The 19,311-nt window shown below is 35.0% G+C and overlaps 1 protein-coding gene across 1 annotated transcript; it reads left to right on the forward strand.

Annotated features, from left to right (window-relative positions):
• Window positions 1-285: 285 nt before the first annotated feature.
• LOC118073095 (uncharacterized) lies at window positions 286-1,659 on the forward strand. Its single transcript, XM_035093393.1, has one exon. It carries the CDS (start codon window positions 286-288, stop codon window positions 1,657-1,659), a length of 1,374 nt encoding a protein of 457 aa, XP_034949284.1.
• The last annotated feature ends 17,652 nt before the right edge of the window (window positions 1,660-19,311 follow it).

Here is a 19,311-nt window from a genome sequence, read left to right on the forward strand (position 1 = left end):
ACAAAATTCACCTCCGCAATGGCTCGAGAGTTTTACAAATGATATTGTAAATTCAGTAACTACCAAAATAAACTCGCTCACTACTCAAATACTGGAAAACTTTTCCAAGATAGATTTCATTCTTAATAATCTAAATCTTGAATGGATATAAATCTTAACACAACAAATAGCAATATACGTGCAATTGCATCGGAACATGAGCAATCAACTCAAGAGCTCAAAATTATAGCCATCAACGTAAATTCAATAATTCATAACTCGAGAAGATACAATCTCCTGCATTTCATGGAGCAACAGCAACCAGACATCATGTTACTTACAGAAACTAAGCTTAATAAAAAACATAAGCTAGGATTTAAAAACTACATTATATACAGGACAGATAGAGTAAATAGTGTACAAGGTGGAGGAACAGCAATACTAATTTCTAAGAAAATACAGGCTGAACCGCAATTCATTCCAATGCTTCGGGATAACAAATGTCTTGAAGCTACAGTCATCAAATTGAGAAGAGATAATATATCTTTGTTCATCATTAGCGGATATGCAAATCACAAAAACAACAAACATTGTTTTATTAATGAACTAAATTCACTATTAACTTTTCTAAAAGTTCAACACTTAAATAATTATTTTGTTTTAGCTGGCGACCTTAATGCCCGATCAACCGAGTGGGGAGATCATGATTCAAATTTAAGGGGTGACTACCTTAAAAAATGGCTTGACGATGATGGTCTTATTTTTCGTGCAAGACTAATTCCTCCTTGTGAACCAACATATACTAGAACTGGTACCTACCTGGACTTATGTATCATAGATCATCGACTGAATGTGGGTAACCTTCCGCCTGAAAATTCCATGAAAACTATTGAATATGATAGCGACCATAGGGTAACCACATTGAATGTTAAGTTTGACATTCCTATAGAATGCCCAGTTGATAATCAAATCAAAGTTGTTTATGATTATAAGGCAACTAACTGGCAAGCATTTGCTGAATTTCTACAAACAAGTTCGACGACAGATATACCAGCTACTAGAAATCTTAACCGTGATGAAATTAATGAATTCTTTCAAGCAATAGATAACGAAATTATCACAGCTATCGAACACATGACACCTCAAAAAGATGTAAATATCGACAGTGTTCTTAAATACGTCAATAATAAAATAAGAAAACTCCAGCGAGTCAAATCCAAACTTCTCACAATTAGACGCAAAATTAATACTGGTAAAATAAAGGTCTCTATGAAGGTCAAAATGGAAGTTGATACTACTATCGCTGAAATCAAGGAGCAAATCACCGCTGAATTCAGAGAAACAATCAGCAACTATTGGAAGAAACAAGTACAAGCAATAGATTATAGAAGATCGGAAAACTTCTTCCCCAAGATAAATAAATTACTGACGAGAAAACCTCCGCTAACCATTGAAACATTAAATATCAGTACAGATAATGAATCAATAATCTCCAGAGCACATATTGCACCAAATGAACAAGCTGCTGACCGCCACAATCTAGTCATCAACAATCCCATAGATAAACTTAATCTTATTGGAGCCACGTTCGAAAGTATTAATGCACCTAAATACCTTAATCAAACCTCACGTCTTACTCATATTATATGCAGGATCTCAACTATCATCACTAGAGTTTGACGTCGTCCAGAGCAGTGAGTTGTTAATGTGTTTGTTGACACTGATATGGACGAACTCAGGAAAAAGAACCGTTATTCATCTTTCAAATGCAGCTAGTATCATGTTATTTTTCTTAATTTCAATATTTATTCATTTTTTTTTTTTTAAAAGGCTTATGTCTCGAAAACGGTAAGAGATAGAGCAAAAACAAATTTTTAAACTGTCTAATTCATGATGGTTATTTCCACTGAATAATAAATTTCAAAATAAATCCTTCAATAATAGAAATAGCCGTTCATACATAATGTTCGTAAAGATTTTTTAGTTACATTTCAAGTAGAGAACTGTTGAGATATTATTTGTAAATTCTCTTTGAACATATTGAGAATAGATAAGAAGATCGACTTCGAACGAATGCCCTCCGAAAAGGATGTAAGGAAGAAAATTGGAAAGAAATTGAACAAATTAGGAAAAACTTTTTTTTTTTCTTATACTAAAAAAAAGGTAGGTATGACTGGTTTTCCCAAACTGCCAGCAATGAGAACTTCTGTGCGTCGTTATTGCTGTTTAAATTATTATGAATTTTTTTTCATTTATTAATTGAATTAATGAAAACAAGTTTTTCTTTTCTTCAAATTTTTCAAGTTTTTTTTTTCATTTCGAAAATTTATGTAGATATATATAAGATATATTCTGTAAGTATCTTAAATATATCTTTTTTATTACTGGTATATAAACGGGATATATTCCGGATATATAAAAATCGGCCAAAAGTATAATATCCCAAATATATCCCGCATACATTTTTTTTGTATCTGGATATATCTTGGATATATTTTGGATATATTTCATATATCTCCCAGATACATTATGGATACATTGGATTTCCGTGTGGGTATTTAGGGTTTCTTTCCTAACTTTTGTGGATGGTTAGCGATGGTAAGCCATCGGGTATATCACTACCATTTATGATGTTAAAATCTGTTACTGATACTTCGAATATTTTGGAACTCATGATTTAGGATGTAGCGTGTCTAAATGTGATTATTAAATCTAACGTTAAATAACTGGTTCTTTCATATTTTTTCGATTCATTAGTTTTACAAAAATTCGATCGATTCGAAGTTATTTTGGAAGTTTAGCAACAGTCATCAAGCTTTTACAAAAAAATTATTTCCTACAACAACTTTTGATAGTTCCTCAGTTATTCCGTTTCCCTTACATTCTTGAAGAACAGAACTTATCATATTATATGATGTTCAACCGTATATCTGACATTTGTTGTCTTTTTCTGTGATTCTTAACTTCCCAGGGGACAGTGAGTCGTGTGGACCTTTCGGGTCGCAGCCAGACCACTGCAGAGCACTGATATTTCTTTTTTTTATAGATTTCAAAATTATTTCGGACATTTAGTGACTGTCACCAAACTTCCATAATCGTTGTAGGGAAGTCTGTTGACAGTCACTAAACTTCCATGTCGATTCGTGATAATACGTTTTTCCAAAGGGAAATTTTTTCTTATACGAGAGACAAGTTAATAACTATGTAACATGAATAGAAATGATCTGTCTTTGTTTACAACAATTAAATTTGTTATGAACAAATGCAAACAGGATCTATGCAATGTATTCGCGTTCTTCAAACTGTAACTTTTTTTTTTTACTGAAAAATGTTATTAACCGTGTTATAGAAATAAAAACGGACTTTATTAGTTTATAATCATCAAATCGTTGTCAACAAGCAAAATATGAATTTTAGGATGGAATTCGAATTCTTTTTCGTCTATTATTAATACCCACAAAAATATTACGATCCTTGAAATAGTATCACGAAGCAATACGTTTTTGAATTGACCCTTTGAAAATATAAGTTTTTTTTATTTATAAGTGTATTTAAAAGTGTTTTTTATGCAAAAAAAATCCACTCTAACAAAAGTTTTTTACTACTATATTGTGTATTTAAATTACAATATGTTGTTAAAGAAAACAGTAATTTATTAATTAATTAATATGTAATTTAATAAATATAAATTATAATATATTGAATTCATTTCCTAAATTACGTAGCTAAGCTGAATCCATTGTAATTTGTAGATTTAAAAAAATGAAATCAATGACATTGTGCGTCAGCTATTCCCATGGAAGCTTGTATTAATTGTATGATGTTTATGTTTTTCTTCATATCAAAGAGTGGAGTACTAAATGTATGTGTTTAGATACAAAAAAATTCTATAGATATGACAAGCGCTGGCATATCGCACGGTCTTTAATATAACAGTGTCGTACGTGTGAGGTGTTCGCTTTTTAGATGTTTTTAATTTTATCAACATTTAGAGGTATAATAACTTCCTACCTTTTAATAGTAGGGGTGCAAAGATGCAGACTTTTTTATGTAAAATTCTTGTAGCTAGTTTTATTTAAAACATTCTTTGATATCAATTATAGTTCTCACTTTACTTATCGAAAATGTATAATTAAATAAAAATAAAATCGTTTAAGAAAGTATGTTGTCATGTTTCAGTTTTTTTCGATCATAAACAATTTTCAATGATACTTTTCCTTCTTAAAAGAAGTAATGTTGCAAGAATACTACTCTATTTATCTCCCCTTCAAACACTCACGAATCTTTGCCGAAAACAATAATCGTCAAAATTCGAATAAACACTCCGACATGATCGATGTAAATGATCTGTTCAATCTTCTTATTATATTATACGATGTTAACTGTATATTCAACATTTATCGTGTTTTTTTGTAATTTTTCTTTTTCTTATAATTTTCAAAAGTATTTTGGAAGTTCGGTGATGTTAGATTGAAAATCTTTCCGCCAAATTCGTCACGTCACACTATTATTCTCATTAGTATATTTGGTTGATATACTCTATTTTATTTTGATACATTTACTATAATTCGACCGGAACTATTGATTTTCATTCGATTGTGTGATATCCGTGGAGACATGTGGTCACGTTTATTTTGTTGTATTTTTGTATGAAAGTAATCCTTTTATTTTCGATCAATCATTATGAATAAATTAGTTGTTTATTTATAATTAATTACTACTCAATTACCTGCTTCCCTGCGAAAGCAGCTCAACAGGTTATGGGCTCAGGGAATAATTGAAATAAATAATTCTTATATCTAATTTGAAGTTACACTAACACGTGCCGTCAAATTATAAGAAATAAAAAAGAGTGTAATTGAGATTAGTGAATTAAAAAAGGACAATTACGACTCTTGGAAGATTCATGCTCAAGCTATGCTGATTAATAATGGTGTTTGGAGTTATGTTGATAGTACAAACATACTTCCTCCGTGCATTAGTGGAGAAAATGCAGCAGCTAGAGAAATTAAGCGAAGAAACTGGATCGAGAAGGATCAAATGGCCAAGGCTGATTCAATTTTGTCTATTGGGTTCGATGAGCTTCATCACAACAGTGAATGTGAGACGTCCAGGGAGGTCTGGCTTAAGTTATCAAGCGTTTTTGCTCCTCAAGGACCATTGAAAAAGGTACAACTATTAAAAACATTATTATTCACCAAACTTCAAAATGGTAGTGATGTAAATGAGCACATTCGTCGATTCTTTGGTGCTCTATTATCGGCGCGGAAAGTATTGGCCCCTCACTTTAGAGGAGCATAAAAAAAATACTAATACCCATGGAAAATTGAACCAAGATTAAAAATATAGGTTGAGCAATTCTACGTTACCTGTTCAAATTTGACTTTAATCGGTTGATAAGTTCGCCCGCTACCTAACTTTGAAAGTCGAAAAAGGGCGTTTTTAATGTAGAAAATTTTTTAGGGCAAATATAAACAACCATAATGATGTCAACATTTGTTCAATCGAGTTGAAAATTTTTTGGTAGTTGCCCGGAACGTTTCTTTCGAAGATCGCGGTGAGAAAAATTAATAATCTCAATTGCCAATTTAATTATTCAAAGAAACATCCATGAACGCTATCTCAACAACAGAACAAGATAATAAAATGATTCAAACGCAAATATAAAGAAAACAAAAATCACATTATAATCCGCAATTGTAAAAATAAGAACAAAAAGAATTCGCAAAAATATAAGACTTTTTAAAAATGGTACAGGTGTTTATGACACCGATTAACGTTGAGGCTTACCGGTCGTAAACCCATTCTGTGCGTATATGTACACAGAAGAGGATTAAAAGATAGAAAAAATTTTACGTGCGTGCGACCAGAAAACATGTGCAGATGGAAAAGCGTAGGACGTACGAAATTTTCAGAGGGGCAACGAAAAAACTAAAAGTACCAATAAAGAATAATTCCAAGATCGAAACACTCGAGCGTCACAAGTTCAAAAATTCATAGCACCTTTATTTACAACAATTAAGGAATAAAAATTGATCTCCATATATATTATAGTTAAATGAATAATATAGAGCCATTTTTATTCTTTAGAAATTATTTTTAAACCCGTAGGGCAATTCATGAGAGCATCAACTTGCCCCTTTAGGTCCCAGAGCATGATTTTAGGGACTTTGAAAATTCATAACACCTTTATTTCTGATGATTAAGGAATAAAAATTGATCTCCATATATATTATAGTTAAATGAATAATATAGAGCTATTTTTATTCTTTAGAAATTATTTTTAAACCCGTAGGGCAATTCATGAGAGCATCAACTTGCCCCTTTAGGTCCCAGAGCATGATTTTAGGGACTTTGAAAATTCATAACACCTTTATTTATGAAAATTAAGGAATAAAAATTGATCGCCATATAAATTATAGTTAAATAAATAATATAAAGCCATTTTTATTCGTTGAAAATTATTTTTAAACCCGTAGGGCAACTCTTGAGAGCATCAACTTGCCCCTTTAGGTCCCAGAGCATGATTTTAGGGACTTTGAAAATTCATAACACCTTTATTTCTGATGATTAAGGAATAAAAATTGATCTCCATATATATTATAGTTAAATAAATAATATAGAGCCATTTTTATTCTTCAAAAATTATTTTCAAACCGATATATTATTCATTCAACTATAATATATATGGAGTTTGATTTTTATTCCTCTATTATTGTAAATAAAGGTGTTATGAATTTTCAAAGTCCCAATAATCATGCTCTGGGACCTAAAGGAGCAAGTTGATGCTCTCAAGAATTGCCCTACGGGTTTGAATATAATTTTTAAAGAATAAAAATGGCTCTATATTATTTATTTAACTATAATTTATATGGAGATCAATTTTTATTCCTTAATTATTATGAAGAAAGGTGTTATGAATTTTCAAAGTCCCTAAAATCATGCTCTGGGACCTAAAGGGGCAAGTTGATGCTCTCATGAATTGCCCTACGGGTTTAAAAATAATTTCTAAAGAATAAAAATGGCTCTATATTATTCATTTAACTATAATATATATGGAGATCAATTTTTATTCCTTAATTGTTGTAAATAAAGGTGCTATGAATTTTTGAACTTGTGACGCTCGAGTGTTTCGATCTTGGAATTATTCTTTATTGGTACTTTTAGTTTTTTCGTTGCCCCTCTGAAAATTTCGTACGTCCTACGCTTTTCCATCTGCACATGTTTTCTGGTCGCACGCACGTAAAATTTTTTCTATCTTTTAATCCTCTTCTGTGTACATATACGCACAGAATGGGTTTACGACCGGTAAGCCTCAACGTTAATCGGTGTCATAAACACCTGTACCATTTTTAAAAAGTCTTATATTTTTGCGAATTCTTTTTGTTCTTATTTTTACAATTGCGGATTATAATGTGATTTTTGTTTTCTTTATATTTGCGTTTGAATCATTTTATTATCTTGTTCTGTTGTTGAGATAGCGTTCATGGATGTTTCTTTGAATAATTAAATTGGCAATTGAGATTATTAATTTTTCTCACCGCGATCTTCGAAAGAAACGTTCCGGGCAACTACCAAAAAATTTTCAACTCGATTAAACAAATTTTGACATCATTATGGTCGTTTATATTTGCCCTAAAAAATTTTCTACATTAAAAACGCCCTTTTTCGACTTTCAAAGTTAGGTAGCGGGCGAACTTATCAACCGATTAAAGTCAAATTTGAACAGGTAACGTAGAATTGCTCAACCTATATTTTTAATCTTGGTTCAATTTTCCATGGGTATTAGTATTTTTTTTATGCTCCTCTAAAGTGAGGGGCCAATACTTTCCGCGCCGATAATAGATAAGTTAGCAACGATGAAAATACACTCCCATCCTGATGTTATATCTATTGCATTGCTACATAGTTTACCTTCTAGTTTTGAACAATTTAGATTGTCCATTGAAGCTCGAGATGAACTACCATCCGCAGATATTCTAAAGGCAAAAATACTGGAGCATGCTGAAACTCAAAGTAATGATGAGATGGTCCAAGCAGCTGGTGCAATGGCGATTAGAAGAGAGTCTAAGACGAAATACCAGAAGCAGGATCGAAAAGGAAACAAATCGGAGAATGGTAAACCTGATAAACCAAACAGAATACGCTGTTATAATTGTGGTGCGTATGGTCATAAATCTCCTGAATGTAAGGAACCAAATAAACACAGTATTTCGGGTAAAAGAAATTCCAAGAAGCAAACTGCAAATGCCGCAGGTGAATCGTTTGGAGCTTGTGTTGAAGCTATTCCAAGAAGTATTAAAGGGCATCATGTATCCTCAGATGAACCTTGGATCCTCGATAGTGGATGTACTAGTCACTTATGCAATAATAAAGACAGTTTTATTTATTTGAGAGAGTCAATGTGTGGTACTCTGAATCTTGCTAGTAATTCCTCCACTGATGTTCAAGGCTCAGGTAATATCATGATCTCAGTAAAACGTAACGGTTATGAGAAAATGGTTGAATTGAAGGACACATTATATGTTCCTGATCTGCGAGCTAATCTGGTATCAGTCGCAAAAATCACTGATAAAGGATATAGTGTTAAATTTACAAAGAATTCTGCTATAATTGCTGATCCACAAGGTAGAGTAAGATTAAATGGAATTCGAAGAAATAATTTATATTTTCTTTCACAGAATACTCATTATGCTAATGTATCTACCCATTTGAGTCAAAGTGACCTTAAAGAATGGCATGAAAAGCTCGATCATTTGAATTATAAAGATGTCACCAAGATGTTAAAAGAAACTATGAATCTGGATGCTAGTAATATTGAAGTTCCAGAGTGTGACATATGCATTCGAGGAAAAATGACCAGTGTGCCGTATACAACAAGTAAGTCTCCTTGTAATGAATTATTAAGAATTGTTCATTCTGATGTAGTTGGCAAAACTCGAGTACAGGCACTGAATAGAGCCAGATACTTTGTATCATTTATAGATGATTCTACAAGATGGTCAGAGATTTATCTACTGGGAAGAAAAAGTGGTGTGATCACTGCATTTGGACAATATAAAAGTTATATGGAGAATCAAACTGGCAAAAGTATAAAATGTTTACAGTCTGATAATGGTAAAGAGTACTGAAGCACTGAATTTGATGATTTGCTCAGTAAATCTGGTATTCAACGTCGATTGACGGTTCCACGTACTCTTCAACAAAATGGTGTAGCCGAACGTTTCAACCGTATAATTGTTGAAATGGCAAGATGTCTGTTACTACAAGCGGAACTTCCTCAAGTATTTTGGGCTGATGCTATAGCCACAGCTTGTTATATACGTAACAGGGTACCTACATCTGCTTCAGGTGGAATGTCTCCTTATGAAAAATCAAAGGGGGAAAAACCAGATTTGTCCAGCCTTCATATTTTTGGATCCACTGTATATATATTGTGTAATCTCTGTGTAAATACTGTGTAAAATCAGTGTAAAATATTTGTATGTCGCCATCTAATGACTATTAGACTAACGACAGTTTGTTAGTTAACGACGCTTGCTTGACGATTAGATTGTTTATAGCAACGAGGGGAGAGTTTGTTTATCTCCAGTTTTTGTCTAAGACTTGAGTTGACCGCACGGAATCTTTCTTTTAATTAATTGCTGTCAATCATTAATAAACATTTTTCTTTATTTACTATTTTTCCGAAGTTGTTATTTAGTCTTATTTTACATTGGTGTCAGAAATGGTTCGTTTCGCGTGCCGTGAATATTTTTGTTGGTGATTTTTGAAAGAATATTTGAAAAATCATGCCAAAGAGTCCAAGTCGGAGACAAACTCGAGCTAGAAGGAGAACTCAATATGCCGATTGTGTCGAAGACGGTAGTAATGGAGGACTTGTAGCTTTAGAGATGAGATTAAATCGTTTGGAAGAAAGACTAAATCGAGATCAGATTCGTTTGGAGGAACGTTTCGAGGAAGGTCGAAGAGAGACTCAAAATTTATTTCTAGAGATAAGTATTAGAGATAATAATTATGTCTGGCCGAGGGGTGCTCCTCTCGCTACGGTTATGAAATAAGTCCGTACAGCCAGTTTTTCCTCCTCACTGGTGATGGCCTTCTGGGCGTGAGGAACGAAACTATCCATCCCGGTTTCGTTAAACATCACCACCTTTGCAGTGGGCTAACCACCCCTGCAAAGGAGTTTAACGGGTTCCTAACAATAGACCTGCACGGGCCCCCCACAACCGGCCCTCTTCAGATGAGGGCCATGGAACAGTTGGGAGGGGCCTTATGATACGTTCCAATATGGATTTAGACCACGGACCACCCCTACAGCGTCTCAGGTGCACATAGGAGCTGAGACGGGATTTGATGCAGTGTTGGGAAAGATGCGAGCCACAGACCTCAGGCTATGCCAGGCGCCTGCATACTCTGTGGTGCGAAATGCACCTAGAGTTACAACATCTGAAGCAGGCGGCGCTCGCATCGCAGTTGCGGTATACTCAGTCTCGACGGTGGATAGAAGAGGAGTCATACTCTGACTGTTCAATATAAGACGCTTCAGAGACTGAGGACGGAGTCTCACTGACACTCGAGACAGCCGCACCGAGGTGGAGCATACTCCCGTTCCGCCCTTCTTTCACTGCAGAACCTCCATCTCCTCCCCCTGCGGGCGCCAACTAACAGGACTTCACCAACAGAGAGGGTAATTTTCTCCAGAAAATTACGTTCTCTGCAGAACATCTAGCTAGCGCTAACTAAGATCTCGACCATTGGGTACTAGATAGTGTAGACCTTTTTGCACTCAACAATGCAGTCTATGATGTGGCTCGAGGGTTTACTCAGGGCAGACGAACACCTGTCAATCCTAAGTTAAGCCTGAAAAGACGCATCGAACAGATTGCGTGGCGAGTATCAGACGTGAACATCACACTTTGAATACGGCCGTGTTACTGATCCTAAAGGAGAGGTACACAGGCAAAATAAGATCGCTAATGGCCGTTAAAAAGTAATTAGCAAAGCGGTACAAGCGACGAAGGGACAACAGATTGTTCCAATCTGACCCTTCGCGCTTTCTAAAGCCGCAAGCCCCTGTCACTTATGAGCCTCCGAGTGCAGAAAGAGTCGAAACCTACTGGACCGAAATATATGGTCGCGCTAGTGCGCTAGATGTAGACACTCCAGCCCTTTAACTTTTCAGAGAATTCTGTGACGAACATCTATCACGAATTCCTGAAGAGTTTCAGCGAGTCAGCATTGATGAGATCAGGAATGCTCTAAGGGGCACAAAGAACTGGGCCAGATGCAATCCCCACCTTCTGGTGGTAGAAATTGACGTCATCCTACCAGCATCTGGCTCGTATCTTCTCAGAACACCCATTCCTGGATGGCTCGTTGAAGGGCGTACTGTGCTGATCCCCAAGAGTGGTGATCTGTCCAACCCCAAAAACTACAGGCCTATTGCATGTCTAAATACCCTCTACAAATTGTTTACGAAGATTTTGAACGAGAGGATTTTGACTGCAATAGAACCTGTATGGAGACAGATAAACGAACAACGTGGCAGCAAGCGTGGCTTGACAGGTTGCAAGGAGAACTTGCTAGTAGACCGATGCGTCACAATGGACGCATACTACTACAAGCGCAACTTGTCAATGGCCTGGGTGGATTACAGAAAGGCATTTGATACAACATCACATGAGCTTCTCCTCTACTTGCTCGAATGCCTTTCAGTACCCCCACAAATAGTGAGATGCATCGAACATCTGATGCCGCTCTGGAAGACACGTTTCACCGTAACATCTGGTGAAACAAAAGTGTCTACCAGAGCAGTGCCATTTAGGAGAGGCGTATACCAGGGAGATACCCTGAGTCCTCTTCTACTTTGCATCTCACTGCTGCCATTATCTGTCACTCTACGCCGAACGCCTGGACATAAAGCCAGACGAGTCTCCAACCGCGTACACAAAGTCACACATCTGTTTATATGGATAACTTGAAAGTGTACGCGGCAAATCCTGAGAGACTCCGAATAGCCCTAGAGGCTGTTTCCGAGTATACCAGTGCAATCAGCATGGAGTTTGGGTTAGACGAGTGCGCAGTTGCCCACTTAGTAAAAGGAAGATCGCCGAACTGGAGTGATAATGTCGAGCTTACAGACGGGAGCATCATAAAACATCTGGATGCTGGAGAGTCATACTGACATCTTGGACAGGCACAATCTCCTTTACAGGACGTGTCTGTCATCAAAGATACTCTCCGCAGTGAGTACAAGTGGCGACTCAAGAGAATATGGGGCTCTGAATTATCAAGTCCTAACAAAGTCAAAGCCACGAATATGCTCGCTGTCCCAGTCTTGCTATACTCATTCGGAGTTCTTAAATGGCTCCGAAAAGAGCTTAAAGATCTGGACATTATCACGAGGAAAGTGATGACGTTATATCGAAGTCATCACCCGCGATCTTCTGTCCAACGCCTATACTTTTCTCGTGATCTGGGAGGGCGTGGACTACTAAGTTTGGAGTGTCTACATGACAGGTTAGTGATAGGCCTTGCTTATGACATCTATGAGAGCTCTGATCCTCTTCTCAAGTTCGTGAACAGCTTTGAACTATTGGGAAGGGATGCGTTCCTATATAGAGGAGCATATCAGGCAGCGCAGAACCTCGGCTCAGTTTTCGACCCTAGCAGCCCAGACGGTCTAAGGCTTTTGCAATTGACCAGAGGGCAGCGAAAGGTCGATATAAAAACAACCGAGCAGTTAAAACTGCTCGACGAACATGTGGCAAAGTCCTTACATGGTGTGTTTTACCGGCATTTCGAAACACAGGACTTGTCACACCAGCTGACTTTTCAATACCTTAAGTCAGCTGGCTTGTTCTCTGAGACCGAAGGATTCATTATGGCCCGCCAAGATGGTGTATTTTCCACCCTCGCCTATCGGCGTGATGTTATACACGAGCAACTCGAGGACACAAGATGCCGAGTTTGCCACGGTGATGTAGATAAGACGTTATTTCAGCCTACATTCACCGGCATAACGCCGCCCTAAGAGTGCTGTATTACCACCTACAGCACTCTTACGGAATAGACGAGACACTAGTGCTGCCCTATGTGCCTGGTGAAATTGAGTCAGTCGTTGAGAACGGGAGAGCAAAAATTCTTTGGAATTACCCGCTCTCTACGCTCAACGCATTGAACACAATAAGCCGGATATTACTTTTTTCGACCATACCACCAAGCACGTATATTACATTGAGTTCTCAGCCCCGGCCGAGACAAATATACGTGCGAAAGAAGAGAGTAAACAGGAACGCTACAGAGAGCTCATGGAGGTCATGAGAAATGTCTATCACGAATACACAGCGCACGTGATAGTCCTGGTGACTGGCGCCCTCGGAGGGATGAGGGACCGCTTTCTGACAGAGCTTCGAACAATACCAGTCTGCCGTAGTCAGGCTGAAATTCTCGCGGCTCGTATGCAGAAAGCGGTCATCCTTGGTTCTCTCCGAATCCTGAGACGACTGTAAGAATTTCGACTGAACGGCTGCAGCCCCGGTTCACCCTCAAACCTGAGGGAGTCGGATGCCTGCAGGATAATCCCGTCTGGTCAGGCCCCAGGTGGGTCGGAGCCCTGGGATCCCTGGCCAGATACATTTGACGAATCGCAAGACAATAATAATAATTTGGAAATTCATAATCTAGAGAATAATTCTAAAAATTTGGTTGAATCGGTCTCAACTTCTTCAGTTAATAATAGTTCTTTAGCTTTTGCAAAACCCGGAAAATTTGATGGTTCTCAGACGTGGGAATCTTATTTCCGTCAATGTGAGACAATTGCTCGTCGGCATAAGTAGACGAATGAAGTTAAAGCATCGATTTTAGTGTCCTGTTCGAAGGACGAAGCTCAAGTCATTTTAGAAAATTTAAGTTTAGAAGATTTAGGGAATTTCGATAAATTGAAGAAAATTTTGGAAGATCGTTTTGATGAAGCTCAATTTTCTCGAGCTTATTTTAGTCGTTTTCAGGCTAGAAAACAGTCTGAAAATGAAAATTTAACAGACTTTTCAAATGATTTAGATAGGCTTGTCAAATTTGCGTATCCTTCGGTCTCTTTTGAAGAGAGAGATAGAATTGCTGGTTTGCAATTCATTTCTGGATTAAAAAAATTAAAGTTACAATTTTCACTTCGTTCAGAGAGAATTGAGTCTCTTCAATTAGCAACTCAGAGAGCTTTAGAGCTTGAGTCGATTGAAGAGTTGACCTTTGGAGGTCAGAATAAAAATAAATTTAATAATAAGAATAGTAATAATTTTAGTGAAAATAATTATAATTTCAATAAAAATAATAATTTTAGAAATAATTTTAAAAAAGATGATAAAAATAATTTGTTTAAAGGAAATTTTAGGTCAAATTCCCAAAATCAAAATTCTTCGCAAATTTTCCAATGTTGGATTTGTGGTGAAAAAGAACATTCTAAGAAGAATTGTCAAGTTCTTCAAGCTGTTCAAACTAGTTCATCAAATATTCATAATTCTAATGAGTCTACTGGTGAAAGTTCATCCAAAAAAAAATTTAGTCAAAACTAAAAATTAATTCAATTGATTTTTCTTATTCTTCTGGTTCTGAACTGAAACTTTTACTTAGAGGAGAAGTTAATGGCATAAAATGTATTATGATAGTTGATACTGCTGCTGACATTACGGTTGTTAAGTCTTCTTTGTTTGAAGGGATGGTAACTGTTTCGAATAATTCTTCTATTTCTTATGCTTATATCACAGTTTCAGGTGATAAATTTGATTTTGATTTTATCGAGACTGTAGAAATAAAGATTTCCAATATTGAGGTTAATTTAGAGGTCGTTTTTACTCGAATTGAAGAAGAATGTATTCTAGGATTAGATTTCTTAATCAAGTCTGGTTTATTTACTGATTTCAAAGATCTTCTTGAGAAAAAATTCTCAGAAAGTAATAAAGTTGTTTCAATTAATAAAATTAGCTCTACTTTGAATAAACTTCCAGAATTTGTTTTAAATTTGTTTGAAAGATCTTCAAAATTTTTGGATGTCAATGATAAATTTCGTTTTGAAGAACTTTTATTGAAAAATATGGATATTTGTGCGAAAAATTCTTTTGATTTAGGAAAGTGCAAAATTTTACAACATAAAATTAATGTTGGAAATGCACGTTCTATTGAACAGGCTCTTTGTCGTATTCCTTTACATTATAGGGATAAAGTTGATTCAGTTATGGAGGAAATGAAACAACAGAATGCAATAGAACCTTGTAATGGTCCTTGGGCTTCTCTTGTTGTTCTTGTTCTAAAAAAAGGTGATGGAATTAGATTTTGTGTTGACTATCGTAAATTAAACGATATCACAGTTAAGGATTCAACACCAATTCCTCATCAAGAAGACATATTGAATATGGTTCTTGGTGCTCAATGGTTTTCTACCGTTGATTTAAAAAGTGGATATTGGCGAGTTGAAGTTGCTCCGGAGGATAAATCTAAAACTGCTTTTTGTATTTGGAATGAGGTTTGGCAATTTAAGGTTCATCCTTTTGGTTTGTGTAATGCTCCTGCTACCTTCGTTAAACTTATGAACATAGTTTTAAAAGGTCTTCTCGGTAAAATTTGTTGACTTTATTTGGATGATATTATTATTTTCAGTAAAAGTCTAAATGAACATTTTATTCATCTTCAAAATGTTTTTGAAAGATTTTTACAAGCTTCTCTTAAGATAAATCCTAAGAAATGTATATTTTTCCAAAAAGAAGTTATTTTCCTTGGACATGTAGTTTCTGGTGAAGGACTGAAAAGTTCTCCAGATAAAATTTCTGCTATTATTAATTGGCCTGTTCTTAAGAATAAATCTGAACTTAGAAGTTTTCTAGGTCTTTGTTCTTATTACAGAAAATTCGTTGAAGATTTTGCAACTATTGCAAAACCTTTATATCTTATTAGTCAGGAAAAGAAAGATTTTATTTGGGATGATTTTTTTTTTTCAAACATTTCAAAAATTGGAGCAAATTTTGACTTCTACTCCAATTTTGGGTTATCCTGATCCAAATTATTCTTTCATTCTTGATACTGATGCTTCGAATGTTGGCATTGGTGCTGTGTTATCTCAAAGATTCCAGTTAATAGTAATGGTGAGACTGTTCATGAAGAAAAAGTTATTGCTTACTTCAGTAAGACTTTAAATAATCGAGAACGTAACTATTGTGTTACTAGGAAAGAATTATAAGCTGTTGTTATTTCTATTAAACATTTTTGTCGTTTTCTTCTTGGCAAGAGGTTCACTATTAGAATTGATCATGCCTCTCTCACTTGGTTACTTTCTTTCAAAAATCCTCAAGATCAAATAGCTCGTTGGTTTGAAATCTTATTTCAATATGATTCGAAGTTCAACGTAGATCTAGTCATAAATATGGCAATGCTGATGGTCTTTCTCGGCGTCCATGTGATTATAAAAAATGTCTCAAAATAGATTCTGATGAAAAATGTGATAGTAGGCATATTTTCCGTGTCATTTGTGAAATCTATAATGATTCTGATTGGATCAAATTTCAAAATGATGATAACATTTTAAGTTCAATTATTTAATTCAAAAAGGAAAATAAAGTTCCCGAGTTTAATGATGTTTCACATTTGGATTCTACTTTTAAAATTTATTTACTTTATTGGAATTCTTTAGAATTGAAAAATGGTGTTTTAATTAAACGTTGGGAAGCTCCAAATCTTTCTCATATTATTTTTCAGGTTGTCATTCCTCGAGCTGAAGTGAATGAAATAATTCATGAGGCTCATAATTCTCCTTCTGGTGGTCATTTTGGTATTAATAAAACGATTTCAAAAATTCGTCAACGATTTTTCTGGGCAACTCTTAAGCAAGATGTTGAGATTTGGTGTAAAAAATGCAAAGTTTGTTTCGCTAAAAAGGGTCCCCATAAAAAGTCTTGTGGTCAACTTCAAATTCATAATGTTGGTTCTCCTTTTGAAAGGGTTGCCATTGATATTCTTGGTCCTCTTACTAAAACCTCCTCTGGAAATAAGTTTTTACTTGTTGTTACAGATTATTTTACTAGATGGCCTGAGGCGATTCCTCTGCCTAATCATCAGGCTTCTACTATTGCTGAGGCTTTAGTAACTCAAATATTTTGTAGATATGGTGTTCCTATTGAAATTCATTCTGATCAGGGTCGAGAATTTGAATCTGAAATCTTCAAGGAGGTCATGAGTCTTTTTGGTATTAAGAAGACAAGAACTACACCTCTTCATCCTCAATCAAATGGTTTAGTTGAAAGGTTGCATAGGACTATTCTTCAATATTTGTCCAAATTTATTAGTAAGAATCAAAAAGATTGGGATAAGTGGATTTCTTTATTTTTATTGGCTTATCGTTCTTCAAGACATGAAACTACTGAGTATTCTCCAGCTTTGTTGATGTTAGGTCGTGAATTAAGGTTGCCTATTGATCTTCTTAGAGGAATTAATCCTTTAGATAATTCTTTTGAGAATAATTCTATAACTGATTTTGTTTTTAATCTTCGTGAACAATTAAAGATTGTTCATGATAATGTACGGGATAAGTTGCAAATTAAATCTGAAAAACTTAAGTATATGTATGATTTGAAATCTAATATTCTTTCTTTTGATATCGATCAAAAGGTTTGGTTATTTTTCCCTCAAAGAGTTAAAGGAAAGTGTCCAAAACTTCAATGTGAGTGGGAAGGTCCTTATATTATCAAAAACGAACTTAATGATGTTGTATTTCGAATTCATAAAATTCCGAATGGTCGTTTGAAAGTTGTTCATGTGAACAGACTCGCTCCTTATGAGGATGATTAGTTATTTTGACTCTTTCTGGATTCCTAATTTATGTTGAATTCAGGGTTTTTGTAACTTCCAGTCTGAGAATGTTGGCTTTCATTGATCATTTGATTGATGATTTAAATTCACAATGTCTGTCCTGGAGCGTTCTCGTGGAGTTACTGTAGGATATACACGGTTGGAGTCATTGTACCGGAATCCTTTTCTCCATTTATTGGCCAAAGTGAAGTAAAGTGAGGCACTAGATGTCCATGATATCCTATTATTTTTGTTCGGATAGTATGCGTAACTGTAAGCCCAATTTTTAATAATTTAGTTTGCACAGTGAGCAGAAGCTATTGAACTTATTTTTGAAAATTCCTTGCGCAAGGTGGAATTGACTTGATTGTTTTAATGATATTGAATCATTTATTTGAGAGTCGGGTTTTTATTTTAAAAAAGGATGCGAAGTCGGAATTTATTTGGAGAATTGACTCCATGAAATGCAACCATTTAACCTTACTATTGATTAAACATTGAATTTACGATAAAATAATGGAATTTTTGAAAAACTTTGATTCTGTAAGGAACTTTTATTTTGTTTAGTTCTATGACCTTCCAGTTTTTAGCATTTCCTACTCTTTAGGTTCTTTTGGTTTTTCCCAGTGGTTCGTCCTGATGAAAAAGAAGGATGGAAAGGGAATTGAAGATGGAAATTTTCATTTTTAATTTGACTAACGGACGATTAGTTTTTAAGAAATCTTTTATTGTATGGAATCACGTTTTTAGTTTAATTTAGATCATTTTGGTCTGTTTGGAGGTTTTTACCCGCCGCAGGATTTTTCCCTCCTAATTATTTGTTTTATTTATTTTTAAAGCAGACAGAGTTAGGAAGCGGCAATATTGGAATCTAGGCTGAATGATTATTATTTTGATTTTCATAATTTCGAATTAGAAATTAAATTTTAGATTTTTCATGTTATTTATTTCAGCCTAATCCAATATTTTTACCCAACTAATAGAAATTGCCAGGTGGCAATTTTTAGAAGATCGGGAGAAGTGTAAAATATTTGTATGTCGCCATCTAATGACTATTAGACTAACGACAGTTTGTTAGTTAACGACGATTGCTTGACGATTAGATTGTTTATAGCAACGAGGGGAGAGTTTGTTTATCTCCAGTTTTTGTCTAAGACTTGAGTTGACCGCACGGAATCTTTCTTTTAATTAATTGCTGTCAATCATTAATAAACATTTCTCTTTATTTACTATTTTTCCGAAGTTGTTATTTGGTCTTATTTTACAATATATTGGATAAACTTCCCAACAGAAATAAATTTGCTCCAAAATCAGTAAGAGGTATATTTATTGGATATCCTCGTGAAGCTAAAAGATTCCGCATATGGCTACTTGAAGCTAGAAAGGTTGTAATTGCTGGAGATGTGAAATTCATAAAAGATAGTATAGATTCAATCAAGAATGGACCTTTAATTGATTTTCTGGACGATGATGAAGAAGAAAATAGTGATACTCAAG

Source organism: Chelonus insularis, unplaced genomic scaffold (assembly GCF_013357705.1).
Source record: "Chelonus insularis isolate UGA/USDA-ARS -01 unplaced genomic scaffold, ASM1335770v1 contig_98_pilon, whole genome shotgun sequence".
In the NCBI taxonomy this organism is placed as follows: Eukaryota; Metazoa; Arthropoda; class Insecta; order Hymenoptera; family Braconidae; genus Chelonus; species Chelonus insularis.

Bases quoted from the DNA above. Each gene is read 5' to 3' on its own strand.
- LOC118073095 (XM_035093393.1), top strand. From the start codon at position 286: ATGGAGCAACAGCAACCAGACATCATGTTACTTACAGAAACTAAGCTT.